Source organism: Postia placenta, assembly GCF_002117355.1.
Source record: "Postia placenta MAD-698-R-SB12 unplaced genomic scaffold POSPLAscaffold_14, whole genome shotgun sequence".
Taxonomy (NCBI): domain Eukaryota; kingdom Fungi; phylum Basidiomycota; class Agaricomycetes; order Polyporales; family Adustoporiaceae; genus Rhodonia; species Rhodonia placenta.
The window spans coordinates 148839-174408 of record NW_020169845.1 but is presented as its reverse complement, the minus strand read 5'-3'; the positions used below and the strand labels follow the sequence as shown (position 1 = coordinate 174408).

Genomic DNA, 25570 nt, shown 5'->3' with positions numbered 1-25570 from the left:
CCGCAGCTAATTTGCATGCTCTTACACTGCCATGGAGGACTATCTTGCGCTTCCCGTGCTCATTGCGACCATCCTTCTGTATACCTTGTATAAACGGCTGACTAGAATCTCGATTGCTGATATTCCAGGGCCTGAGCGTCATTCCTTCTGGACAGGTAAGCACTTTCGCCGCTTTATCATCCGCCAGCTTGTAATTTTCGTAATACAGGAAATTGGCAACAGTTACGCCGGGAGGAAGTTGGCACTATGGATAACGAATGGCGGGACGCTTTCGGGGGCATCGCTCGTATATGGCACGCACTTGGGGTACGTCCTCATACATGCGTTTGATTTCTCTGAAGTTGAGCAGAGAGCATACCACTTTACCTGAAGAGGGATGCGCTCTGGGTCAGCGACCCTCAAGCCATAAATTATATCCTGGGCAAGAGTGGTTACGCATTCGAGAAGACACCAGAGCGCAGAGTGACTGCTCTGCTTCTCGGAGATGAGGGAATCGACGGTGCAGACGGTACGATCTAGTTGGATAGAACAGATTTCAAAACAGAGAAGTTCACAGTCACTATTGCCGCCCAGGTGCGACTCATAGGAGGCAAAGAAGAGTGATGGAACCTGCATTCTCAGTACCTGTAGTCAAGGCGTTCTTTCCAACCTTTATGCAGTATGCAGAGAGCGTGCGCATAAACCCTTATCCAAGCTCGAATCATGAGTTTACGCTTCTTCGTGTACAGCTCTGCTTACAATGGGCAGACCTCATCGACGGCTCACCCGGCGGATCAAGTGCCGTGAACATAGCCGACGACGTAAACTGTGCGATGGTAGATACTGTGTGTGACGGTTTGTCCTCTCCCATCTTCTCGTCGGCCGTTTGAACGGTCTTCCTTCGCAGCTGCGTTTGACTACCATACTGGATGTTTGCAAAATGCTCACAACCAGCTTGCAAAGTCGTACATGAACCTTATGTACGATGTCTTTAAGTCGTCATGTCCGTGCCTGGGCGCGCTGAATCCACCTTCATAGGTCAGCGTTTGGCTCTCGCCCTTCGAGCGCGCGGATCGTGTTTGATTATTTCACCGAATACCTCACGCCACGATTCGTAGCGGCATTGTACCGAAATCTGCCCATTAGGGGCTTCGCCAAGTTGCGTCACAACCGCGCGGTCGCATATACGGTAGCCGGAGAGCTACTCGAGCAAAGGCTCATGGGGGACCTTCCGGGGACAGCCCAACTGGGTCTCATGGACGTCTTTGGTATGGCGTCCTTTGTATGGTCATTGTTGATGTGATCTGAGATATCTCCTTCGGTCTTAGCGCGAGCGACTGTGTCTCCAGACGCGAATTCGAGGATGAGCCGCTCTGAGGTGACATCACAGATGCGAATCATCATGTTTGCGGGCTCGGAGACAATGACGAACACCTTGACCTTCGCACTGCTCGAGCTCGCCAGGCACCCGGAGTATCAGCATCGTCTTCGCGCTGAGATCCGAGCAGCGGAGAAAGATGTTCGTGCACGAGGAGCTGAAGGGATCGCTCTCGCAGATGTGGAGGCCATGCCCTTCCTGCAAGCCTTCATCAAAGAGGTAATACGCTTCCATCCTGTTGCTCCGTACCTCTATCGGAGGCCAATGGAGAACGACGTGCTGCCACTGTCCACGCCGATCACGACGCGCTCGGGGAAGGTGATTCGAGAAGTTCCCATTCCTAAGGGTCTTCGTCTTGTACTTTCCATTCCAAGATTCAACAGGTTAGTTCTATCATGGCGCACGCACCAAGGCGTGCTCAAGCAACGATCTCTCTCGCAGTGATCCGACCATATGGGGAGAAGATGCGCACGTGTTCAATCCAGAGCGGCACCTGAAATCGGAACGGAATGGACCAACTGGCTTTGGCTTGTATGCTAATACGTGAGCGCCCCACTAATTCACAATTCTGCATGATACGTGCTAATCCTTTGTAGAATGACCTTTGGTGCTGGTGTCCGCGGCTGCATCGGCTGGAGATTTGCGTGAGTAGTCTTGTACTAAAGGGATGACCGTACCTTGTTCTAACTGCAACGGCCGGACTACTGCAGTCTTTACGAGCTGCAGGCATTCCTGGTCTCTCTCGTGTCTCATTTTGACTTCTCTCCCACTGAAGACATTGCTCGACTGCGAAGGGAACACGCAGGTTCTATGGTAGCCATGCTGGATGGTGAGACTGAGAAAGGAGCGCAGTTACCGTTACGTGTTTCTCTGGCGGCACGTGATTGAGCAGCCTATCGCTGCATTTCCAAAGAATCCGACTCAGATCCAAGTATTTTATGTGAAGACTAGAGCCCGTGTCCTTGTCCAAGATTATGTGGATCGCGTAAATCTCGTATGTCATTGATGATGTGTTAATTCGCATAGATCGCATAAAGACAAGCGACAGAAAAGACATCACGTGAGAGGAATTGAGATTCCCGAGTTATTGTACACAGAGAAGTGTCAGGACGCGCCGGGATGCAGACGTGGTTGGTGTGTACATAGTATACCATTTGCGCAAAGCACTGTTATAGAGACCTTACCCTGCTTGAGCGATGAGGAATCCGTGAAGGCTGGCCTTTGATATCATCTGTCACGACGCCGTCAACACAGCCAGCCATCTCCAGGAGAACTTCACTCGCCTTACAGGACCAGCTTCCCCTTCAAAGCGCTCGACATCGTCTTGATAACCTGCTGCATTGGGTCGCTGAATTCGCGTATGCCGCACTTTTGACCCTCTACATGGTGGCACAATACGCTAAGGGCACCGTACTCCTTGCCGCACCCTTTCCATTCTTTCGGGCACCTGTATATCTTCTCGTCATGCACTGAGCTGGCGATATGGGAGTTGAGTGCTGCAAGGTTCACGAACTCGCGATGACAAAGGGAACACTCGAAGCCCTTTCCGTTGAAAGAGAGCGAGGTGGCGAGGGAAGTGATGGCACGTTTAGGGGGCGCAGGTCCGTCCGGCCCTTGGGCGAGGCGGGCAGGATTTGTTATGACGTTGGTCTTGTCGAGATCAACGGCGATCTGATTGATCTGCTCTCTGTTGAACTTCGACCGACAAGCCCCTGACTCCAGATGTGCAACCAGGCCTGCAGCGCTTTTGCAGCACCGGTTACACTCGCGCCCTGGACAGAGAACATGCCTGGCAGAATGCTCCAAGGAATGGATTTCAAGGGCGGATTTGTCTCCGAACGATTTGCTGCATGTCACGCAAATGTTGTGGATAGCCACCCGATGGTTAAGCAGCCTCTTCTGAGAGTTAAATCCCTACAGACTGGATAAGTACTAGACGGGATACGTAAGCAATTGCAACCACGTACAACGTCACACACAGAACACAAATTGAAATCCTTTGGATGGATTATCGCAGTATGCGTATTCGCTCCTTTGACGTTATTGAAGTGACGGCGCATGCGGCACAATACGCCATTCTGAATTGATATAACTGGCGGGATTTAGCGCAGTGTACTTGGGGAAGACGACACGCACAACTGAGATACAATCAACACTCACCTATCGATAGCCTTCAGCCGTTGATGATATGTCTGCAGACAAAGCCGAGATGGTCGTGATGTCTGTGCAGCGCTCAGCGTCGTTTGGTAGAGATCGTGGATGGGTAAAGATGACAGGGCACGCCTTGGGAACTGAGGTCATCGACCGCGTGCCGGAGCGCTTCTCCGGGACTTGCCTCAAGGAAAGTTCATGGTAGCAGGATCAGGAGCTCGAGTAAGAATGCCCATAATTTTAGTACGATCAGGCTCGCTTTCCGAGCCGGCAGAAGGCTGCTTTCTGAGTATGAAGCTGTCTTTATATCGAGGTTTGGAGGCCATACGTCTGAGACTTCGGACGTCACACAGCGTCCCGGCTGTCTATAGGTCGCGGCAGCGGCACGACGCAGTCGGAACGGGCTACGACGACGACCGTCTGTACCGATGGCATCGTACAACTATTATGAGACAGAACCGCCGGCAACATCGGAGTGTGCATGCTACAAGACTGGTACGTCAAAAAGGTACAGGTGTACATGACTAAAAACGGACGATAGGCAGACTCCAACCAGACTGCAGTTTGGTACAGTACGGGCGAAGCATGTCTCTCCCCAATTCTTAAGGCACGAATCTCTTACTCATGTACATCGTCACGCCTCCAATAACGTCCTGCATGCGCTAGATGAAACGCCGAATTCCACATGCCATGTGCTGGTAGAGATCTCTCAGCGTGTGGAACTCGACGCCGTTGTTGGGCACTTGTAGATCTCCTCGTCGTGCGCCAGGCTACCTAGACGCTTGTTGAGCCATTTAAGGGCCGCAAACCTCCGGTGGCACAAAAAGTAGTTGTACCCGCGCGCCTTTGCAATTTCGAACATCGCGGACTTTGGCGTTATGCACCCTTCAGGCTCGGGAGCGGCTGTGAGAAGTCCGTTATGAAGTGCGCCTTGTCGCACCGCACGGCGAGCGCGTTAGGGTGGTAGCGAATTGCCCCCGGTCCTGAACGACAAGCAGCCTTGCGCCGGAAAGGAAGCCACTGTCTCCTCCCTGGCACTGCCCTCTACTTGTGCGCGATATAGCGGTTGCTCTGCGCGTGTAACAGGCGGTAAACATGTGCCAGAGGACTGATGAGAGCAGAAGTTGCTCCCGCTCTGGAGGATGCGGGACAGTACTAGTCCCTCTGACGAGGAATCCGTGTATATCTTTGAAGAACCAGAGAGATAGGGACAGTCATCATTTGGCTCAGCTCGGCCAGAACAAGAGCACTCACCATACTGCAACTGTGAAGCCAGTCGTGCTCCCTCTCGAAATGGAATGGCAGGCTCTTCCACAACAACTACTGCTCATTGCACAGCTGGCAGCGGCACCCTGCATGTAGTGTTGGATGGGAATGTGTCTCGAGACAAACACACTGCCGCAACCGTAGCATATATGATGCATGCTGTGTCTTCTTCAAGCTGTTGAAATGCGCCTTCACTGCCCAACCAACCTAGGATTATAGTCCGTCTGTCAGTTTGCGTAAACGTGTCAACCACAGGCGTATATAGCCTGTTGAAGCCGTAGAATGGTGGTGATGGGATAAGCCAACCAGAAATTATGCTGTGGTCTAGAGCCAGTAGCCACGCTTTTGGCGCTGCGGTGGAACATATGTACTGTCAATAGTCCCGGAGAGTAAAACCAAGTGAGACTCAGAGAACAAAAGCAACCAGCAGGGAACAGATCAAGAGGTAGCAGTTCCCGTTGTAGCGATCGGCAACTCGCGGCAATGTATGCCACGTGAACATACGCGTCGGCCAACCAAAAACGCGTCGGTAAAGTGCTAACATTCAATACAGTCCTTGAGTTTTTGGAGGAAACAAGTCACACGGAGGTCTACTTCTACTATACATTTCAGCCCGTCTTCAAATTTTCAGTAGTAATGATACAGACGGGGCGAGCTCCGATAGATTTAGAGAATGAGCCCTTTCAAGGCCGCAGACATCTTCTCCATTACGTTCTGCATTGGGTCGTTGAACTTACGAATTCCGCACTGCTCGCTCTCGACGTGTTGGCAGAGCGCACTCAGCGTGCGAAACTCCGCGCCGCACCCGTCCCACGCCTTCGGGCACCTGTAGATCTCGTCGTCATGGGCAGGACTGCTGAGGTGCTGGTTGAGCCGATCGAGGGTTTTGTACTCTCGATGGCACAAGAAGCATTCATAGTTCTGGCCGTTGAACGACAGAGACGTCGCGATGGAGATCACCGGTGGCTGTGGCATGGCGTAGCCGTCTGGCCCCGCGACGAGGCGCGACGCGTTCGTGATGACGTTCGTCCGGTCGTACTGCACGGCGAGCTGGTTGACGCGCTCACGCGTCAACCTCGAAGGGCACATGCCGGACTCGAGGTGCAGCAGCAGCCCAGCGCCGGATATGAACCGCTTGGTGCATTTTCGGCCTGGACACGGCAAGGTTCTGTCTCGGTGTGCGGACGACTTCAGGTGTGTCTGCAGGTTCTGCTGACTCTGGAAGTTCCGCGCACACTTAACACAGCAGTTGTGATCGTCTGCGCGATGCTCGGTCAAGTCGTCCTCAGAACGGAAGACCTGCAGGGTACATTAGCGCGTGCGCTCACATTGAACAAGAGGCACGCACATAGTCGCACGTGGGGCACTCGAAGCGATGCTTGGAAGAGCACTGGCGGTGCTGTTCAAGCGCACTTTCGTTCACGAAGTATCGATCGCATTGAATACAACAGTAGTGTTCTTCCTCGCGGTGCTCATCGAGATCATTTTCGTCAGAGAATCGCTGTGGGCAACGGTCAACTACGAAACTCGCATGCGTGAGGCAAGCGCACATCGTCACAGATGGGGCATTCAAGCAAGTTATGCTTGGGAGAATTCTGACGGTGCTGGTCCAAAGCTCCATAGCTTCCGAAGTAGCGTTCACATGCAATGCAGCAGTTGTGCTCTTCCTCTCGATGCTCGTCCACATCCTCCTCGTCTCGAAAGCGCTATTCCAATAGTGAGATGGGCGAAAATGGTACGCCCCATATCAATGACGTACATCATCACAGACGGGACATTCGAAGGGTCTGTGTTTGGGAGAGTCCTGCTCGTGTTGTTCGAGTGCGGACGAGTTCACGAACCAGCGCCCACATGGATCACAATACACCGGCATATCTGAAAAGCTGAAGGGATTGCTTAAGACGTTCCGACATGCTCATCATAGTAGCTATATCACACTCACCAAAACTGTTAGTAGCCCCCGCCTCACTTGAATGCCCTCTGCTTCCTCGCAATGACACAGACAAGAGAGAACGCTGGCCCTGAGAACTCACATCTGCCGGGGTACGCAATTATACATGGCAACGAGCGTCTATAGTGCTTCCAAGTTGATACGCGATCAACGTGCCATGAAGACTGCCCCGAGATCGAGGCTCGGGTAATCCGAATATCGGCGTTCGTAGCAGTCAGTTGACTTATCGCCAGGAACGAGTGTTCTAATGGAATTGTCATCAATAGAAATCGAATTGCCTGGAACGTAACGGCAGACGGTCGCCCTTGCAGTAATCATGTTGTTCATTCATAGTCTTGTAGAAGATGATCGGCTAATAATGAGGTTAGTCTGTGTGAAAGGGATCTTGGCAGCGTTGTCCAGAGTAGGGTGTTGTCCAGAGTAGGGTGTTGTCCAGAGTAGGGTGTTGTCCGAAGTAGGGCGTTGTCCGAGTAGGGTGTCGTCCGCAGAAGGGCGTCGTCCGAATTAGGGCGTTGGGCGTTGTTGGATATACTATAATAGCTAGCTAGAAACTAAAACGAAATTGGTGTGCCCAATGTGATCAGACAATGTGAGTGTATGCACGATGGAATTCTGACATGAGTTGGCGAAGAAATGACTACACGTGATGTGCCGGAGAACACAAAGTAAGATGAGCACGAGTCGGCGATATTCGGAAGACAGGACGCGTGCTGACGACGTTCGGACAGTACAACGGAAGCAATGACAAAACAGTGATGACTCACCTGGTACGTGCAACGTTCGGTTCGCAAGCAGATAGTAGGGGAAAGGGCATAGATAGATTGCTCGACGGCGAGGCTGGTATATAAGAGAACAGGGAGTTGTATACAGCTGTAACTTGATAAGATGGAATGGCGCACATAAGAGAGTATGACTTTGTATGTAATTCGATCAACGACAGAGGCCGCCTTTCAAACCGAGATGGGAACCCTGTCCTGGGCAACAAGCAAGCTTAACTCGGTGTTTCTGGTTGAATTCTGCAACCGACAATGGCTCAGCTTCACGAGGATGTCGCCTCCGACGCACCATATTTACATGCGCGTCCTGCCAACCTCAGGAGCGTAGTGACGCCGGCATCCTCGATCAACCTACGCCGATCGCTTCGTCTCCCTTTCTGCACCGTCTTCGCAAGCCTTAGAGTCGATGTGGGATTGAGTAGTATGTGATATGATATCAATCTGAAAGAAGACGAAAAGAAAAAAGGAACAAGCGGAAAGAGAGAACTGACGCGCGATCTTGCCATAATCTAGCCGACGCTGTCTCCAGCATCGCTTCTCGTCCTGTGTTGCCGACCCTCACACATGATCCCCGACCGTCTCCACTGTTCACCTTGTGTCACCCACCCTCCATCAGTCCATCTTCATCGGTGTTCTTGTTCTTAGCTGCTAATCTTTGCTTTCCCGCCAGCGCCGGTTCTTCCACTGCATCATGTCCGTCGAAATCCTCGCCCATCATTCGGACACTTGCTTGATCTTTGGTCGGTAAATGTTTGTAGTCTGCACAGCTGTGTTTGTAATTGTAAAATTGAAAAAATTCCATCGCATGTGGGTCGTTCGTGGGCAAGTATGTCGCCAATACTCATGGTGGCACTTCAGTTGAGGTACCAGTCGTCCTTTATTGTGTTATCCAGGCACGGTCTTGTGGAAGATGAGCGGTAAATTATGAGGAAATCGGCACCAGGATTGAGATCATGCATCCACCTCAACGGACATGATGCTAGCCAACAATACTGTCAATGCGTGAGTGGGTGACGAGGCTTTCATCGTCAATGTTCCTTCTCCATCGCCGGCATATGCTCTCCTTCGCCAATGCCAATTCCTCCACCACATTGCCGCCAAGGTTGAGATCATGTACTCATGGGCATGGCACTAGTCCACCATAGTGTCAATGCATAGACGGGTGGCGAGGCGCGCGGGTTTGCAGGTTGCGAGCGCGTTTTTCCAGCGCACAAGTCTACAATAGCAACAAGGGCTGACTCGCTATGAATACCGCACTGCTCATTCTCAACATGCTGCGCCAGAGCACTGAGCGTCCCGAACTCCGCACCGCAGCCCGAGAAACTGGGTGGGCATCGATAAATCTTCGTCGCATGCGCCGGGCTGGCGAGGAGACGCTTTAGCGCAGCAAACGACACGTATTGGTGACGGCACTTGGGGCATTTATAATGTGAACCATCCCACAAATGCTCCGTCGCCTGGGCAATATCTCTCTGCGGGTTCACTTGGTCTTCTTCGGCATTCCTTTCGAGGAGACGCACAGGATTTGTGATAACGTGACCCTCGTCTCCTTGTATGATGCGCTCGTCGACTTCCTCGCGATCGAGGCCCGCTTCGCACCGGCCAGCTTCAAGGTGCAATATCATGGCAGATACCGACACGAATGAGCGATGACACATGGAGCTAACACAGTGAGTGGTAGCATCCTTGTGGATGGAGGAGCGACAATGTGCACGGAGGTTACTCTCGCTCGCGAACACACGCCGACATCCTCCGCAGTAGCAGTGTTCCTCCCGGAAATGCTCACGCAGTTCGCGAGCCTTATTGAAGAAGTGTCTTGATTCATCCAACTTTGCACCTGTGACGATAAGTCTTCAGCTCATCAGGTGAATAGAAATGCACATCGCAATGTTGACAGTAATGATGAGACAGACTCGGAGCATAATGATCCTTCAGGTCGGCTTGTGAGGCGTAAGCCTCCTCACAGGTGTTGCAGTAACATCCCTTGCAATGTTGCTGCTGAACCATGTTTGATAATTATACAGGAATGAAGATGATGATGGGTTAAATAAAGTCTATGTCGGAGATTTGAGGTATAATCGATAGAAAACATAGGGGTATTAAATTTGATATGTTTAGCTTTAAGCGCCCGTTGTGAGAAGGCGGGAATTTCCTTGAGAACGAAGGCTTGCTCAGACCAGTATATATAGAGGCCAGCACATGACCTCGGATATCAGGTTCGGCCCCGAGTCTCGATGACTAACTGGATTAGTAAGGATTGTTTGGGATTAGTCATAACTTCGGATACCGAGGATATTGGCCGATGGGACCAAACGAAGATGGAAAATGTACTTCCCAATATGAGATACATGCGTCGTAGCCCCAATTTTAGGGTCTACAAGGTGTCTCTCAGACCCTGCCCTGGGGTCAAACTGACCGGCTTTGGAAATATGACTACAAAAACTACATTGCGGCAAAATCTTGCCGCCAAACACGTGTCACCGCGTCTACAATTGACTGAGAACTCCACCTGAATTATGCCATGCCGCAGGTGGCAATTGCTATTCTGCTGGCAGACGGCATAAGAATTCACGGTAAGTCAGTTCTGAACACAAGTTACATAACGGGTCGCCCGCCTATCACTGACGGACGCCGATGACAGGTCTCAACTTCGTCGAGCAATCGCAAATATAACATTTCGTGACTGTACATCGCAACAGTACTTTTGAGAAAACGCCATGATGCCTTTAAGAGTCTGGCAGTTAAGCAAAACGATGCATGTTGATCTTGCTCGACAGCCATATTCTTGACCTACCTACACAACAAGACCAGATGCCAGTGCTGTGTGTTTTGATGCACTGAATGCACTTTGTGAGTAACTGACGTACCAGGACCCGAATCCAGTTTTTTTTTTTCATGTTTGTGGGATGAATTCTTACAGAGTTACCACCAAAGCCATCATGTAGTCGCCTCGGGATCATGAAGGTGGGTCTCGCGCAGCATCGCTAATCACGTCAATATTGAGTTATCAGGCCATCGTCGCCTTAGATATCGACCCCCAAGTCAGAATTGTCTTCGTCTAACATATGACGCCTCAATAAGCAACAGGGCTGGCTGGCCGCGGCTCAAGCTTGTCTACTACTGCGGATTTCAGCTCGTATGAGAAGCGGAGGGTTTCAGGCGTCAAGCGACCGCGGAGCGCGAACATTGCCGTTCACCAATCTCTTTGGCTGGTGCAATTGACTTCGAGCGGAGCCTGTCCGTGTCCGATTGGCTACTACTTGGGCTTAAGTAACAGCATCGTCGCTGGGGGTATCGTGGCTACGCTTTGTGGATAAGCGCGACCTGACGTTTATTATGGTATGCTCACTTCCTGTCTTGTGTTCAGCGAGGTCACTACGTTGTCACTGCCAAGCCGATGCGCGCGGACCTGTGGCGATGGAGCGAATTGCTGGCTTCGATCCAAAGCTCACAAAGTTCAAGACGCGTTCACAAGTACGGGGCGACTCTGGGCCGCCATGGCATGTCAATGACCTCTCCACGCAATTCTTAGAGCGAAGTCTCCGAGCCGTCTACGCACCTCCATCGCTGCTATGTGGTACTTCGTATTCCGGCGTCAGCCCTTGAAGTCGCTTTTCCTGGCAGGCCATATAATGTTTCTCATCCTGGTAAGGATACCATTCTGGACGACCGTGTACACCCTGATCCCCGGCCTACGCCCAAGGCGAACTTGGTCGGTTGTGCGATCTTTGACTGTGCTACTCCTCAATGCTGTCATGGAGGCATTGTTCTTCACCGACATGAACGTGTCACAACCCATCAACCTCGCCGCTGAGGAAAACGGCTCAGGATTCGTGTGGATAGACCCTGTGCCTGAGCTGGTCACTGGTGGCATACGAGAGTTAGCGGAGATCAATAACGTTAAGGCTGTCCGCACTGGTGGCTACTGGTTTGGGCCTCGAGATGTTCCCGCTGGTCAAAGAGCCATGGTGGGCGAGAAGGTGATTTATCATGTACATGGTGCGTACTCCTCAATCACTCGAGACTGCATCTGTGACTTCCGCTGATTTCTACGGACGTGGCGTAATCCACAGGCGGTGGATATGTTGTGAGGCTTATCTCGCATTGTTCTTCAACCACCACACATCTGACGACTTCGACTATGTAGATGCTTTCTGCGAACCACAAATGGGCCAGACCGTGTTATGACGGCTTTTTGGAGCATTTCCCTCACAATTCACGCGTCTTCGCGATCGAGTACCGGCTGTCTGCTGCCTTTCCCTTTCCTGCATCGAGCCCATGCCCTGCTGCCATCATCGACGCGCTTGCCGGCTACCGCTATTTAATCGAAGATGTGGGATTCGAGCCGCAGAACATCATACTCAGCGGTGACTCCGCTGGAGCCAATATTGCCCTCATGCTCGCGATGCACCTTACACAGTCCCAATTCCCTAGCTTGCCGCCGCCAGGACGGCTTCTGCTGCTTTCTCCCGCCGTCGATCTTGGCGACACACACACCGAGCCTGGCTCTTCGATGCACCGCAATGCGTCATCAGATTACATCACACTTTTTTTCAAGTCTAAGTACTGCGCCCGCGCTCTCGTGGGAAGGCACCCTCTCGAGATGGCAAACACGAGCATGTGGATATCTCCCGCATCGCACAAGCTGGATGTCACGCCAGGCATGTTTGGTGGTCTCCCGCCGACGTGTATCTTCATAGGTGATGCAGAGATTTTCCTGGATCAGGTGCGCACACTGCGCGACAGGCTGCGCGCTGCCAATGGTGAAGAAAAGATCAAATACATGGAGTGGGCCGATGTCACCCATGACCCTTTCATGTGGCCGTGGCATGAGCCAGAGAGAACGCTCGCACTCCGCGAAATCGCCAAATGGCTGGAGGAGATATAAAATGTACGTTTTGCGCCAATCCCTCGCAGACTGCACACTGACGAAAACCAGCAGCTGACAGAAAAATGTGTTGCGAGCAGTACATGGCTAAGGTCTATACCAAGTTGGAGTATCCTCGATGTATATAACCTTCCATTGGCACTGGACCGCTGTGAGAGGAATGGAAACAACAGATGAGCCGGGGCTACTTATGGAGCATGTTTCATCCCGAAAGCAAATAGTAAGTAAGATGGAGCCCTTGGACAGGTATTCGTGGGCCACAATGCATTGTCTTCCAATTTCAATCATGTCGTATTGTACCCAGGGACAGGCCTATACTGTTGGTAGTCTTTGCTTCCAATATACGAGAGCCGATAGTGTGGCCTGACCACGGCAGGAGCGCAAACCACCAGGGCGCGCAATTCCCGACTCTTGTGAGAACTTCGAAGTAACGCTGATGGCATACAGCATAGTCTCAAAGTTCCCAACAAACGCAATCCCGGGCTTCAATGAGGATCTCAAAGATGAAATCGGCGGTCATCAACCGTGCGAATCTGTTCAGCTTCCTTCGCAGATTGGCCCCCTCGATTTGTGTTGGGTGGTATATGACAGCTTCGTAGCATATAATCCTTGTGCTAATCTCACTTGTGCGACACGAGCAGATAGACCTTGCTTTCTATCGCCTTGTTTCCATAGGTCCATCACGTGCGTCACCGGCTTCTTGGTACACAGCGATCATTTACTAACCGCCCTGAGACCGTCATGGTATCAGCCGGATTATGTCGCACTTGTGATTGCCTACGTGAACTCCCAGGATCCATAGCTACTTAGTTCGAATGTGTAGTGGGGTGTTTTTGTGTTCACCCCACGCTCCCCGCGCCGCTTCAGATCACTCGATGAGATGAAGTACTATGCATTCCGTCGCCAACCGTTTAAGGCACTGTACACGGCAGGCTCAATTCTCGCGCTGATTTTCGTACGGTTACCGTTCTGGGCGATCGCCTACCTCGCACCAGGTCTACGTCCGCGGCGCAATTGGTCTATTGGACGGTGTCTGATTGTGCTCATATGTCAAAGCTATTCCAGTATGCTCTTTGCCACCGAAGTCCCTGTCACTCAGCCCATTGATCATGCTCCATTGGAGGAAAACGACCAGGGCTTCGTATGGATTGAGCCTGTATTCGGCTCTCTCATTGTTGGCGAGATCAAGGACATGGCAGAGGTGAACGGCGTCGAAGCAGTGAGGGTAGGAGGATATTGGATTGGGCCTCGAGGAAGGACCATGCGTGCTGGCGAGCACGCCTTGCAAGACGAGAAGGTCATTTATCACATTCACGGTTAGTACAGTGCCCAATGTGAAGTCACCACAAGCTGATGGTGTTGACTATAGGTGGCGCATACTTTGTGAGTGTTCCTATCATTCTGAATGGAACAAACCAATCAACGGCATGTGCGGCAGTCATGGTCAGCATCGCCATCGTTTATTTTCATGAAGACATGCTACGCCGGGTTTCTAGAACACTTTCCCGACGGCCCGCGCATCTTCTCTCTCGAGTACCGACTCTCCTCGGCTCCTCCTTCGTCGCCCGTATCCAACCCATGTCCGGCCGCTATCATTGACGCAGTGGCGGGATATCGGTACCTCGTGCAGGAGCTAGGGTTCAAGCCCCAAAACATCATCCTCAGCGGCGACTCGGCCGGAGGAAACATTGCCCTATGTCTCGCGCTCTATCTCGCCCGCTCCGCTCTCCCCGGTTTACCCCCGCCCAGAGCGCTTCTCCTCTTATCTCCTGCTGCCGACTGGGGAAACACGCATCTTGGCCCGGGTAGCTCTCTGCTACAGAACGCAACAACGGACTACATACAGCATGCATTCCTAAGCAACTACACTGCTCGTGCGCTCGTGGGAAACCTCCCGCTCGAGACGGCAGCGACGAGCGTGTGGATATCGCCCGCCTCTCTGAAGCTCGAATTCGTGCCTGGTTTATTTGCAGGCCTGCCACGCACGTGCATCTTTGTCGGTCAGGCGGAACTGGCTCTAGACCAGGCGCGCACGCTGCGAGAACGAATTCAGGCAGACAACGGCGAAGACGCAGTGAACTATATGGAGTGGGCGGATGTGACCCATGATGCAGTCTGCATGCCGTGGCACGAGCCGGAGAGAACGAAGGCGCTGCGCGAAATTGCCAAGTGGCTACAGAGTATTTAACGCATTCACGCCTCATATCTGTAAGCAACGCTTCTCCAGAATATTTTCTAAGGGAAGGCGCAAACATCTCGAACACATCCTGCTGGCTCGCTCGTGGTCAAAGACGAAGGCGAAAGCGAGAGCATTTTCATATTTCTACAGTTGCGTTTCGAGCGGCTGTTGAACAGCAATGACGATGATACATAGGTAAGGGAGTAGTTGTACGGTAGAGGCCACTCTTTATAGGTGTCAGAGACTATACATGATTTACATCCTCTCCATCTAGCTCCTCGAGTATGAAGCATTTTGGCTGCTCGACTGACACCTGGTCCTCGAGATCTGTGCGAGGAGAGGTAAGGCCACTGGTAGTAGCCGCAGCAGACGGTCTAGTATTCAGCGCAAGGCTGATGGTACCGAAGGTATGGACTTGGGTCTCAGGCCGTTCCGTATAGAACCGATCGAGGAGATTGGTAAGTAATGTGTTAGCGTAACTGTTCTCACGGGATTAAAGCGGCTAATACACGGAGACGATGTTAGATTCTCTCACACTTTTGAGATAATGAGGCCACTAGCAAGGAATGGTGAGCATGAGTCGACACATCTCATTAATGACTTACGGAGTACTAAAAAAGGCCTTTCCCTAAGTTACTTGTTAGACACTACATGGTGTGACGCATTAAGGAGCTGATAACATACAGGGTAGCCAATGCAAAGAGCGAGGTCGACGACAGCAACGGCAGCTGTGACGTATAAGACAATATCAGCCATATGAAGGCGTATTGATGAATTTCATAACACGCCTGTCACGGTACCAGTCTCAACAATTAGACGGATGATCCGATTGACGAGAGCATCGGAGTTTGCAGTACCGGCCTTCATCCTCAATAACTGAATTATAATGAGCCATCTTGAGACTGCTACCGGAGAAAACAAGCATACGATGATAATCATAGCGCATGCGATTATAATATCAACAGCGGCGCTTCCAGCGAGCCATATCTGCGTGTTGATCAGCACGCAGAAGCACTTGACAGTTAGCAAGTTTACAATGAGTGACGGGCTGTCTGTGACGGTATTTGAGGTAGCCTTCTTCAACTAAGGATAGGACGTGTATGAGTCAACCAAGGGACGACAGAAACGTGTGTTGACGCGCCTTGTTACCTGCAGCGAAGGCACCAGCTGTAGCAAATAATGAAAGCTTACGAGGGTGTACACAGATAGATTAGCCTCAAACATCCTTAGCGGACGAATATGCTACGGAACGCACAACAGAGATACATCCTGCGAGAACCCGAGAATGAGAAAGCATGAGTATACGCCATGCAAAGAAGTGCTGCACAGCCCCGGCCACGATGCCGCTCATGACTGCTGTGCTAAACCAAGCGTTGTAACCGTTCACCAGCGCCTCAAGGTTCCCGTAATGATAAACAAACGCCTCCATGCCGATGTCTGTCACAAGTCCCGTTTGGACCCACTCAAAAATGAGCAGAGCGTAGACTGAGCAACTTCGTGAGTGTGAAGGCTGAAGCACAAATATACATGGAGACCGACCAAGGAGTCTCATAGCCAGACGGTCCTGCTTGAAATGGAGATGATAGATATCTATGAGGTTGCGTCAAACCAGCACTACATGGAGAGCAGGAGATCGCGCACAAACTTGAACACTGAGGACACCCGCGAGGCCCCAATTGAAGAGAATTCCAATATACTATTCAAAGGTCAGTCTTGAGATGTCCAGTTCAGAGAGAGATGCGACCTCTGGCCCAGCTCTGAGGGCCTGTAAGTGTCGACCTTGTCACATGCAGCACGCGAAGGACGTACAAGTCGATGACATCGAGTTCTGGTTCTGTAGACATCATAGGAGACGTATCATGAGGCGAGGGGAAAGGACAAATCACTCTCTATTGAGTGCTCTTGAGGTCTTCTATACTCCACATAGGAGAAGATGCGCGGCGGGACATGTCCGCCTGACTAGAGCACTGCACTCGCACAGGATCAAAGTGGGCGGCAAACCTTATAGATACCTTAGTGTCATGCAGATATATCAGCATCAGTACCTCAGAAAATGTCTAGAGGACGAACCTCGTTAACAACCATGTATCCCATCATGCGCCCAGAGAATCGTTTTTATCATCTCGCTGCGATGTCCCACTATCAATAGTAGGTAGAGATGACATCTAAGAGGCAACACGGGTTTCACAGGCTCGGAGAATGCGAAGGTGGGAATCGCCGATTGATCAGCTCTTCCGTGCATTGTGCACCGCAAGCTCATCAACCTGGGCGTTAGTCGAAAGCCTCTAGTCTCTTTCCGTCGGTTGTCGTGAAACAGCTCAGAACATGGCTCTTGACCCCGGACACCCGGCGCTTGCCGACTACTTCGCCCACATGCACGGCTGGATTGCATGTATTCCATCTGTTCATCGATTACTCTTACGGATGCAAATTTCAGTCGGATGATGATAATCGTTTGACCAAGTCTATCCCCGTCCAACACTTTCTGATGCTGAATATAGCCGGACGCTGAAGATAATGATTCGGGGCGCCCTGCGTGAGACCTTGGCGGCGTTATTTAATGCACATCGTCACCGATGAACGCGATCGAGGTTCTCACCATGGGCTCATAGTGTGCCATGGGACTGATCCCGCATCGATATAACTTCAGGCGTTACCGTACATCATTGGGCAGAAGCCCTCCCGGAGCGCTGGGATTCGGGTCCCAGCAAGCCTGAGCCGGGCCCTACGCCCAAGATTCTGAGGATCAATGTGCACTTTGTTAGGCGCTGCTCTACGATTCACAGGTCTTCACTGAGAAAGGACACCCTTGAGCTAATTGAAGGCGCTGATGCGAAACAACTCAGCTCGGCCGCGACTCTGTGCTCAGGTCATTATGAGCACCACATTCATGCGCTCACTCAAGACTGACATGAAATGAAGTGTATTGGCGCGTGAGCGCGCACACTCTGCATATCCAAGCCTGACCAGGCGGGCCACCGCAGGAAAGAGACAAGTGACATTATGCGCTCACTCATATACAGAACGAAGTACCCTTGACGTCGCACCTATCACCAGTCACTCTGCGTCAAGCCATGGTGTCTTCGTACGATGACACACTACTAGCAGCCGGCGCCGAATCGTGCGTCGCGTTGAGCATCTCGAATATCATCTTCGACACCTTCTCTGACCGTGGTCGTATCTCGCATGGAAATTCCTCCGGGATGCTGGCGCCTACTTGAGCTACAATCTTAAGGGAGACAGTGATTTCACGAACCTAATGAAGCCAGGCCTGAATGCGGCCGGAGGGATGATCTCTTGTCCCTGCGAGTTACGCGCTTTGTAGACGTCCAAAGTGGCAATCATACTTGCAGCGGCCAACCAGATGCTTGTGTCGGCAAAGTAGCGGCCAGGGCATATTCTTCCGTGAGTACTGATCAGACGAGGTATTTTCGGTATCGCAGTGCGAGCATAGCTTACCGGCGACCGAACCCGAAAACGTACTTGCGTGGATCTTTGAGGTCAGCTATGTCAGGTTCCATGCCTGCGAATCGCTCCGGTCTGAAAGCGTCGGGTTCAGCATAAACATCTGATTTGTTCGCCATCCCCCACATGTTCGACACGACTATGGCGCCCTTGGGCATGTGATATCCTTGGTAAACGTCGTCCTCGGAGAGACTGTGGGTAATACCTTCACACGCTGTCAGCGAGGAAACAGGGACTACATATCAGGGAGTACGAGATAAGCACCGAGTGGAACAGGAGGATTCCATCTGTGCGAGAAGCATGAGAAGGTTTGCGCTAGGTCAAATGTGGAAGCAATATACCGATAGACCTCTTTGATTATGCACTCGAGATATGGTAACGAGTCCCGGTCTTCAAACTCGGGCAGTCGATGGCTGCCTACTACGCGACCGATCTCCTCTTGTGCCTTCTTGAGGCATTCTGGGTAGAGCGCCATCGCCAAAATTAATGTCGACAGTGCAATCATGGTCTATGAAGCTATTATCAGTATCATATATATATATATATATATCATTGCACAGTGCGAGGAGCGGATGTACCGTGTCAATGCCCGCTGTACACACGCGTCTTATGTCAGGTGGCTGGAACACTAGTACGGTGAGCGACGCTCACCGGCGTAGAGCACCCCGGCAGCGCCCTTGATATATTCCTCGTGCTCTTTTGGATCACCTTCTATGGGCTTGTCCATGCACTTCGTCATGAATGATGGCTTGGCGGTTCCTGAGGTCTGTGCGTGACCGTCGTTCAAACACTCTTGCAGGGTACAGATACGATCGTCTTACGATGGCGGCCTTGACTACGTCATAAGGCTTGTCCATGATCGCGCTCACGTAGGTTCGGACTAGAAGTGCATTGTGCTTGAAGCCAGCCCCAGGCATCCATGTAGGAATGTGCCTCACTGGACAGTGGTCGTGAGACCATCACCAGACTGCACCATACGGCGTGAGCGCTTACTGAAAGGAAAGAAGTCCACCAAGGAAGCTGTGAGGGTTGCAGCATCATTGGTAGCCATGGTCGCTTGTAATGCAGCCTGCAGATGCTCCTCGTTGGCGCCAGATGGTATGGGCTGCCCAAAGACAGTTTCCATCACGACAGCTGCAGCGAACCTGGTCTAGTCAGACGCAGACAAGGCCCGACGAAAGCCACGCATACCTACCTTCTGGTATGCGCCAGGAATTGATCCGGGGACTCGAGCAGCGCCGCAACGAGGGCGTACGACTCGCGGCGCTGTACCGGCCTATAACTCAGCAGAGAGTTTTGATCCACGTATGCGCTCTGGATCCACTGTCTATGCTTCCTCCGTCGTTTTCCATACGGCATGAACGCAGAGACCGGGTGCCATCCTATGCTGTGTCCCGGGTTGTCATTAGTGAGGGCCGGGAAGGGGTGGGGGAACTGCTCACAGCTCTGTGAGCAGGATGAAGTTGGGCCTATCAGAGTACTTCGAGCTCCTCTTGTCCATGAGATCCTGTGCTACTTGCACCGAGTTCAGCACGAGAGCCGGTTTCTGGAAAAGCCTTGCGTATATCAAATCCCCTTGCCAAGATGTCAGGGCATTCAGTGACATGGCAGAACAGACAATTGCATACCGTACACTCTGCCCCATTGCGCGAAGGCGCGCTGTTGATAAAGCAAGGGTAGCTGGTGCACATTGCCTAGTAGAGGGACCGGCCTTGGACCAGGAGGAAGCTTGCGACCACCACCTCCTGTAAATTTCTTGAGGACTGTATAGAAAACTACAAGTAAGAGGGGAGTAGCGATTTGCCAGGCATGACTGTAATAGAAGATCATCGACTAAAATAACAGGAAGGTGTAGTAGGAACAGCAGGCCCTTGTAGTCTGGGACGAGCTCCAAGTGTTATATCTACGACTGAGCCGGTGTTCGGCAAGCCCTTGAACTATGCCATATCCAGGAGCATAAATGAGGGTCGTACCTCTTGGATTATATTCACGGGAAACTGACATATATCTGATGGGATAGTGCCGGAAGAACGTCAGAATAGCGCCTCATGATTGGGCACAGAAAACATTATAGTGAATAAGGGAATGCATCGACGGTGTCTGAGTCAGCGAGACTATGAATAGATGTGGGACATGCCTCCAGCCAGTCTGAGGACGCGAATAGTCTTAGTCAAGTGCCAAAGTCTGCGGTCATGTAACTCCGCACAATCGCCGCACCACATGCAGAAACCCCAATTGATGGAAGAGGCGAAGGACTAACCTACAGCAAGAACATACAATGCCCTGCGATGCCGACAGGGACAAAACAATGAGTGCCTACTCTGGATTTATTGAATAAATGAACCTGACGGTCCTAAGCACTTCGGGCGAACGTACATACATATATAGTTCTTAGTGTGTTTTGAGGCCCAAAGCCCTCCTTTCGACGGTTCGAGCGGGCTTCAAAGTCAAACCAGGCCCGATCCTGGGATGTATGAGTGAATCATGTTGTTTGTTCCGCTCCTGTGGTGCTATGCCTCATCAGGCACGGTAGGCAAAGCATGTGGGCTTACTCACCCATACAATCTACTTCAGGTTTCACGTCGGCCTTGATCAAGGATGTCAATGTGGGGCTCATCATGAAAAAGGACGCTACGCTTTGCCGCTGGCGCCCACCTAGCTTCACCCCGCGTCAGCGCCTTCCATTAGCTCAAAGGAATTCATTCCCAATGAAGGTTAGCAATTGTGGTATGGCAGTGACCGGCAAGGCGCATATTGGTTTGTCCACCCTCTGAGCCCCCTAGGATTTGCTGAACTCAAAGCCGGTCCCTCCGGGAGGGCTGGACTTGTGCCAGGCTTTATACGGCTCGTCCGGGCCGGGACCGGCTGGTTTGGGCCTCAAAGCCCAGCCGTGGACAACACTAGTTCTGAGGGTCAGTCTATCAATATTCGCTGTCGATAGAAATATTACGACAACACGCCTATTGTTCGAGTTTCACATAAGCGTGTGATCAGAGCTCTCAGATAGCCTTCACCTATGAACGTATTAGACCGGCCGCTCGTTTGAAGAACATAATCCTAAAATATCGTTCTATGCCCAACAAGTCCTATATCTCAAGTATCCCGTATAGTGTGTGTTGGGTACACCAGGCTGAGACTTTGTCACGAGCTTTTCCCAAGACTGTATCTGTGTTATAAAGTTCATAGCAAAGGCTGAGCACAAAAGCCACTCAGCCGAGACCTAAACATCTCGCTGTGTCCCACTACAACGATAAGTTGGTGTAGGCACTAAGCGTGCATTGCGCTGTAGAATTACCATAACTGAGCCAGCACAGCAGCCCATCAATAGAGTACGGTCGTTTGTGACCAGGTTGAACTTCGAGTTGAAGAGTTAATCAGCTGACAAGCCTCAGCGGAGTTTGGATGCTTAAACGACGCAACTGCACTGAGTGATTCAGTCACCGTGGATCACAAGCGTCACAGTGTCACGTGCATCCGTATCATCTGTCTGTCTCGTCGTTCGTCCTGGCACAGATTGGCTGGCATTGGGTTCATCCCGACTCCTGTCTCAGTGCGGCGCTGGGTGACGGGCGGATGGGAGAGGAGCCAAGGTCGACTTCGGTTAAACCCGATCCGCGGGTTGCGGTTCTTCCTGGTGCGTGTGAACTCAGGTTTATCTCAATATAGTCTCTGGCCATGTAGTAAGTCGAGGATTTCCCGATGCCTGCGGGATCGGCATCTCTCATATTGTATGCGGACATATTCGAGAGGCGTTCAAAAAAGATGCTGAATCACGCAAGATTTTGCCATCCGATAAATACTGGCGTATAAATGTTGGTGGTTTGGACTCCGCACTCCTTACACAATCAAACATGACTTCGACTAAACCTCTGGTGTTTGTCATTGGTGCGACGGGGCGCACGGGGGGCTCAATCGTCGATGCACTCATCAAAAGTTCCAAGTTCGTGAGTACCTCGCCATGCAGGGCGCATCAACTTCTGACATCCCACATATAGCGAGTCACCGCTTTAATCCGACCATCTTCTGCCTTGAAACCCGAGGTCGAACAGCTGCGCGCTCGTGATGTAGAGATACGCCTCGGGGATATCTCAGATCCCCACGACAAGCTCAAGGCAGTTTTGTCTGGCGTCGATGTCCTCATCAGCGCTGTCGTTGCGAGACAGATCACCGCACAGAAGGGCATCCTCTCCGCCGCGAAGGACGCGGGTGTCAAGCGCGTCATTCCGTGCGAGTTTGGTACGCCCGGCGCAAGGGGGATACAGGTTCTCCATGACGAGGTGCGCGTATCTCCCTAGTTCACATGTTTCGCTACCTGACTCCTCGCTGCAGAAATTGGACATCCGGGACTTCATTCGCGCGCTCGGGATTGGGCATACGTTCATCGACGTTGGGTGGTGGATGCAGCTCATTCCGCCATATCCCACCTCGAGCGAGGAGAGCGATTCGCTGTACATCTCTGTGTCGCGCGAATTCTACGCTAAGGGTGACAAGAAGAACCTGTACACGAACATGGAACACATTGGCACCTACGTTGCGCGCATCATTGATGACGACCGGACGCTGAACCAGTATGTCGTCATCTGGGAAGACGAGCGCACACTCGAGGAGGTGAAGACCCTCTCCGAGAAGGCGTCCGGAGAGGAGGATGTTCTAAGGGCAAAGAGGCTGGTGGTACGCGTCACTCCGCTTTCTACGTCTCTAATATTACGGATATTGAGAAATTCTAACAGGTTGACGCTGACGAGCTTCAGCGCCGTGTCAAGGAGGGCAAGGAAGAAATACTTCGTAGCCCGAGTATTGCTGCAGCGGTCCGCTGGTACTGGAGCGAGTACCAGATCAGCATGCATGTTCTGGGCGAGAACTCGCGGGAGAATATCAAGGTGCTGGGCGCGCTCGACGCGCAAGAGCTCTATCCAGACATCGTTCCACAGAAGTTCGAAGACTTTGTGAAGACATTCTACCAAGCGCTTCCACCGCCGGCTTACTGAACGGACGTAGTGTGATATTTCCCCTGTCGATATGTAGTGTCGACCGTGTGAACTCATCTTTTGAGGAATCGGCCGCGCCCGATGAATACCTTTGATGGCAATCGGAATGAGTTTGTAATTCCATATTCAATGTGTCAGACGCCTAGTTCAGTCATGTCGTTGGTCAATGGGCCTGCATCACATAAGTATGGTCCGAGCTGCTCGAGAGGGATTCAGTACGAAGTGTTGGGTTGAGTGCAGCCTGCCGTTGTCGCCACTTAGCGCAGTCAATTGACTGTTTCTTGTGTACCACTTTGATCTCATTCATAAAGTTTGTCCCACTGTTGTGCCGGAAGACACATGCCGCTTCTGGAAAGCACCAGGTGAGTTGTGTACAAAAGCGTCCAATGAGGCACACGATCGCTGTACAGTATGTTGACCTCGACACAACACTGGCAGGTGCAGGATCAATGCAGTAGGATCCCTTGTTGGGGAGGGCAATGTTAGCGATTATCGCACCATAATTTGTGAAAGGCGGACCACAGGAACACTGTTTTATGCAACGCACGAGGTAGTCCATCATTGACAGCAGGGCGTTCGGCGGTTCATGAGGAAGACAGAATGGGGAAGGGCAATTCGACATACGCATGGTCAAAATGTGCATTGACATACAACGTATCATTAGAAGGTAGATCGTCAACAAGAGGTACCTACTCCGCGTACATGGTAGGCTCGCATCAGCGCATGAGCCTGAGGTACACCGTCTAAGCAAGAAAACAGCAATCTCATTGAATTGATGCTGAACCCGTCGATGCCACAAGCTGTCAGTTGGTAGATCATGACGGGTTGTCGATATTCTGCTGTGCATGAATACCTGGCGCAAGCGAGAACAGGGCACAATGCGTACCAATTGCATCGCCCAGCTTGCCATCGACAGATGCTGCTTGTCGCAGCCCGGGGGAGGCTTGCCCTGGATCCAGTCGAAATGCCGCAAATTCTGTACGAAGTAATCTGAATCCGTCGAGTGGACCATGGCTGGAGCGTAGATCTTCAACGTCTGCAGCCCTGTTACGCCTATGTCTGGAACTTCTGTCTCCGTCTCCTGGCGGTTCCCCACGAGCTGCCGAAGCCCATCTGTGGCTAAATTGGATTTAGAGTATATGGCAACGGAGGTGAGGCTGGGGAAGAGCCATCTGCCGTCTTCTTGTGCATTCGAGAGAACTTCAAGCACGTCTTCCATGGAAAAATCGTTGGAGTCCCGCGCAAACGTGTGGATGATGCGCGCCGAGCGGAAGAATTGGAAATGGTGCCATAAGTCGATTAGCTCCTCGATGGTCAACCCGTCGACGTTGTATTCGAGGTTAAGTGTTCGTAAAAGTGGGAAGCGTCTGGGCTGCTGCCAGAAGGCGTGGAAAGAGGCTGTCTCGTCTTCATGTATCAGATTGAGGATGGTGAGGTCACGCAGTTGTGGTGCAGTCACGATGGAAAGCATGTCTCTGATGGTGGCGAAATTGGTGTCGCAAAAGGTAAGCGTTTCCAGAGCGGGCAGGCAAACCAGCGCCTCGTCATCGTCTAATGGCTCGTTTTTGACGTCTTCCACCTCGACGTTATCTAGCGTCAAATGTCGCAGGTCGCGGAGGGGTCCCAGCATCCGCATGAAATCCATGCTATTGTGAAACCATCTCGGCTTGCAGTTCTCCCTCCACCTGAGCTCTTGGATGGACGGAAAGCGTGCGGTCACTTTGCTCGAATTCAGATCGGTGGCAGATGGGACGTCCAGGTCCAGACTACGTAGGTTCGGGGCGGAAAGACCTTTGGTGAAGTCGCAACGTTGCACGTCATCCTGGTGAATGAAACGACAGACGCAGCTCAAATGTAGACTCTTTAAAGCGTCCGCTGTTCCAGTGAGGAAGGGCCCGTACATATAATCGAGTTCATCTGACCACTGGAAAGCCATGCCCCAAGTAAGATCGAGTGATCTCCACCGCTGAATGTGTTGACGCAGTAACTGCATCGCGTCCTTGATGTAGGTAGGACCGTCTTGCCGCTGGACATTTTGACGCCGAGGCCCGGTGTGGTACAAGTCCAGAAAGATGTCGAGCTGTGCGCCGCGTGACCGTTCAAGAAGTGTCGTAAGGACGGTCAGCGGGGGCGCGCGGGGACGTGTGATGACGACCGTGCCCCACAGAGCCGACGTGTTCAATGCAGTAGTGCGCCATGTCCGCGACACAGACGCTGCGCGTTGTACGAAACGCATTCGCTCCAGACAATTCGAGTCTTTGAATCCTTCCTCAAGAATATGGGCCAGGATCTCTGTGGGCATACAGGATAGGGCGATGTGGTCCTGACATCATCCATGAGGGGCGATGCATGAACACAACACGAGAGAACGTACCGCCAGAGCGATCGGGTTAACAGTAGCTATCATGTCGAACCTGGGATCCCATTCGGGACAGACATTAGTGTATGCGCTGTTGATCACTCTTGCCCATTTACATACTTCAGATTGCGGATCCTTGCAGATTGTGAAGACGTGCAAAAAAATAGGCTAGACCGAATGATAAGGTGAT

At 51.8% G+C, this 25570-nt stretch overlaps 11 protein-coding genes across 11 annotated transcripts; 5 read left to right on the top strand and 6 right to left on the bottom strand.

The window, feature by feature from the left end:
* Positions 1–31: 31 nt before the first annotated feature.
* Positions 32–2245, top strand: POSPLADRAFT_1153402 (hypothetical protein; the record flags this gene model as incomplete). The annotated part of the gene is made up of 11 exons (XM_024486742.1): positions 32–155; positions 209–306; positions 373–508; positions 574–671; positions 729–834; positions 887–959; positions 1018–1247; positions 1308–1740; positions 1799–1900; positions 1954–2001; positions 2068–2245. 11 exons carry the CDS (start codon positions 32–34, stop codon positions 2243–2245), a joined length of 1626 nt encoding a protein of 541 aa, XP_024335273.1.
* A 594-nt stretch (positions 2246–2839) lies between these two features.
* POSPLADRAFT_1049307 (hypothetical protein) lies at positions 2840–3713 on the top strand (the record flags this gene model as incomplete). The annotated part of the gene is made up of 2 exons (XM_024479712.1): positions 2840–2905; positions 3528–3713. The coding sequence occupies 2 exons, from the start codon at positions 2840–2842 to the stop codon at positions 3711–3713; spliced, it is 252 nt and encodes an 83-aa protein (XP_024335272.1).
* Positions 3714–5126: 1413 nt separating this feature from the next.
* POSPLADRAFT_1184892 (hypothetical protein) lies at positions 5127–6785 on the bottom strand. The gene is made up of 5 exons (XM_024489107.1): positions 6717–6785; positions 6534–6657; positions 6325–6480; positions 6123–6275; positions 5127–6073 (listed from the first exon to the last, which is right to left on the bottom strand). The coding sequence occupies exons 2-5, from the start codon at positions 6645–6647 to the stop codon at positions 5441–5443; spliced, it is 1056 nt and encodes a 351-aa protein (XP_024335271.1). The 5' UTR covers positions 6648–6657; positions 6717–6785; the 3' UTR covers positions 5127–5440.
* A 1825-nt stretch (positions 6786–8610) lies between these two features.
* Positions 8611–9508, bottom strand: POSPLADRAFT_1036166 (hypothetical protein; the record flags this gene model as incomplete). Its single annotated transcript, XM_024477131.1, has 2 exons — positions 8611–9338; positions 9415–9508. The coding sequence occupies 2 exons, from the start codon at positions 9506–9508 to the stop codon at positions 8611–8613; spliced, it is 822 nt and encodes a 273-aa protein (XP_024335270.1).
* A 1588-nt stretch (positions 9509–11096) lies between these two features.
* POSPLADRAFT_1036165 (hypothetical protein) lies at positions 11097–11499 on the bottom strand (the record flags this gene model as incomplete). The annotated part of the gene is made up of 2 exons (XM_024477130.1): positions 11097–11365; positions 11418–11499. The coding sequence occupies 2 exons, from the start codon at positions 11497–11499 to the stop codon at positions 11097–11099; spliced, it is 351 nt and encodes a 116-aa protein (XP_024335269.1).
* A 377-nt stretch (positions 11500–11876) lies between these two features.
* POSPLADRAFT_1041297 (hypothetical protein) lies at positions 11877–12673 on the top strand. Its single transcript, XM_024477882.1, has 2 exons — positions 11877–12392; positions 12444–12673. The coding sequence occupies exon 1, from the start codon at positions 11907–11909 to the stop codon at positions 12387–12389; it is 483 nt and encodes a 160-aa protein (XP_024335268.1). The 5' UTR covers positions 11877–11906; the 3' UTR covers positions 12390–12392; positions 12444–12673.
* A 596-nt stretch (positions 12674–13269) lies between these two features.
* Positions 13270–14829, top strand: POSPLADRAFT_1184883 (hypothetical protein; the record flags this gene model as incomplete). The annotated part of the gene is made up of 3 exons (XM_024489106.1): positions 13270–13705; positions 13759–13772; positions 13828–14829. 3 exons carry the CDS (start codon positions 13270–13272, stop codon positions 14575–14577), a joined length of 1200 nt encoding a protein of 399 aa, XP_024335267.1. The 3' UTR covers positions 14578–14829.
* Positions 14813–16412, bottom strand: POSPLADRAFT_1049305 (hypothetical protein; the record flags this gene model as incomplete). The annotated part of the gene is made up of 10 exons (XM_024479711.1): positions 14813–15047; positions 15174–15196; positions 15253–15296; positions 15369–15444; positions 15496–15651; positions 15710–15735; positions 15874–16053; positions 16108–16135; positions 16210–16264; positions 16378–16412. 10 exons carry the CDS (start codon positions 16410–16412, stop codon positions 14813–14815), a joined length of 858 nt encoding a protein of 285 aa, XP_024335266.1.
* A 1223-nt stretch (positions 16413–17635) lies between these two features.
* On the bottom strand, positions 17636–19863 carry POSPLADRAFT_1153173 (hypothetical protein; the record flags this gene model as incomplete). The annotated part of the gene is made up of 12 exons (XM_024486719.1): positions 17636–17774; positions 17825–17968; positions 18028–18238; positions 18298–18320; positions 18375–18541; positions 18612–18625; positions 18685–18799; positions 18855–18970; positions 19027–19178; positions 19229–19420; positions 19476–19608; positions 19662–19863. 12 exons carry the CDS (start codon positions 19861–19863, stop codon positions 17636–17638), a joined length of 1608 nt encoding a protein of 535 aa, XP_024335265.1.
* Positions 19864–21781: 1918 nt separating this feature from the next.
* Positions 21782–23029, top strand: POSPLADRAFT_1041294 (hypothetical protein). Its single transcript, XM_024477881.1, has 4 exons — positions 21782–21977; positions 22029–22310; positions 22363–22704; positions 22764–23029. Exons 1-4 carry the CDS (start codon positions 21885–21887, stop codon positions 23019–23021), a joined length of 975 nt encoding a protein of 324 aa, XP_024335264.1. The 5' UTR covers positions 21782–21884; the 3' UTR covers positions 23022–23029.
* Positions 23030–23737: 708 nt separating this feature from the next.
* POSPLADRAFT_1152584 (hypothetical protein) lies at positions 23738–25257 on the bottom strand (the record flags this gene model as incomplete). The annotated part of the gene is made up of 2 exons (XM_024486669.1): positions 23738–23764; positions 23908–25257. The coding sequence occupies 2 exons, from the start codon at positions 25255–25257 to the stop codon at positions 23738–23740; spliced, it is 1377 nt and encodes a 458-aa protein (XP_024335263.1).
* Positions 25258–25570: the final 313 nt, after the last annotated feature.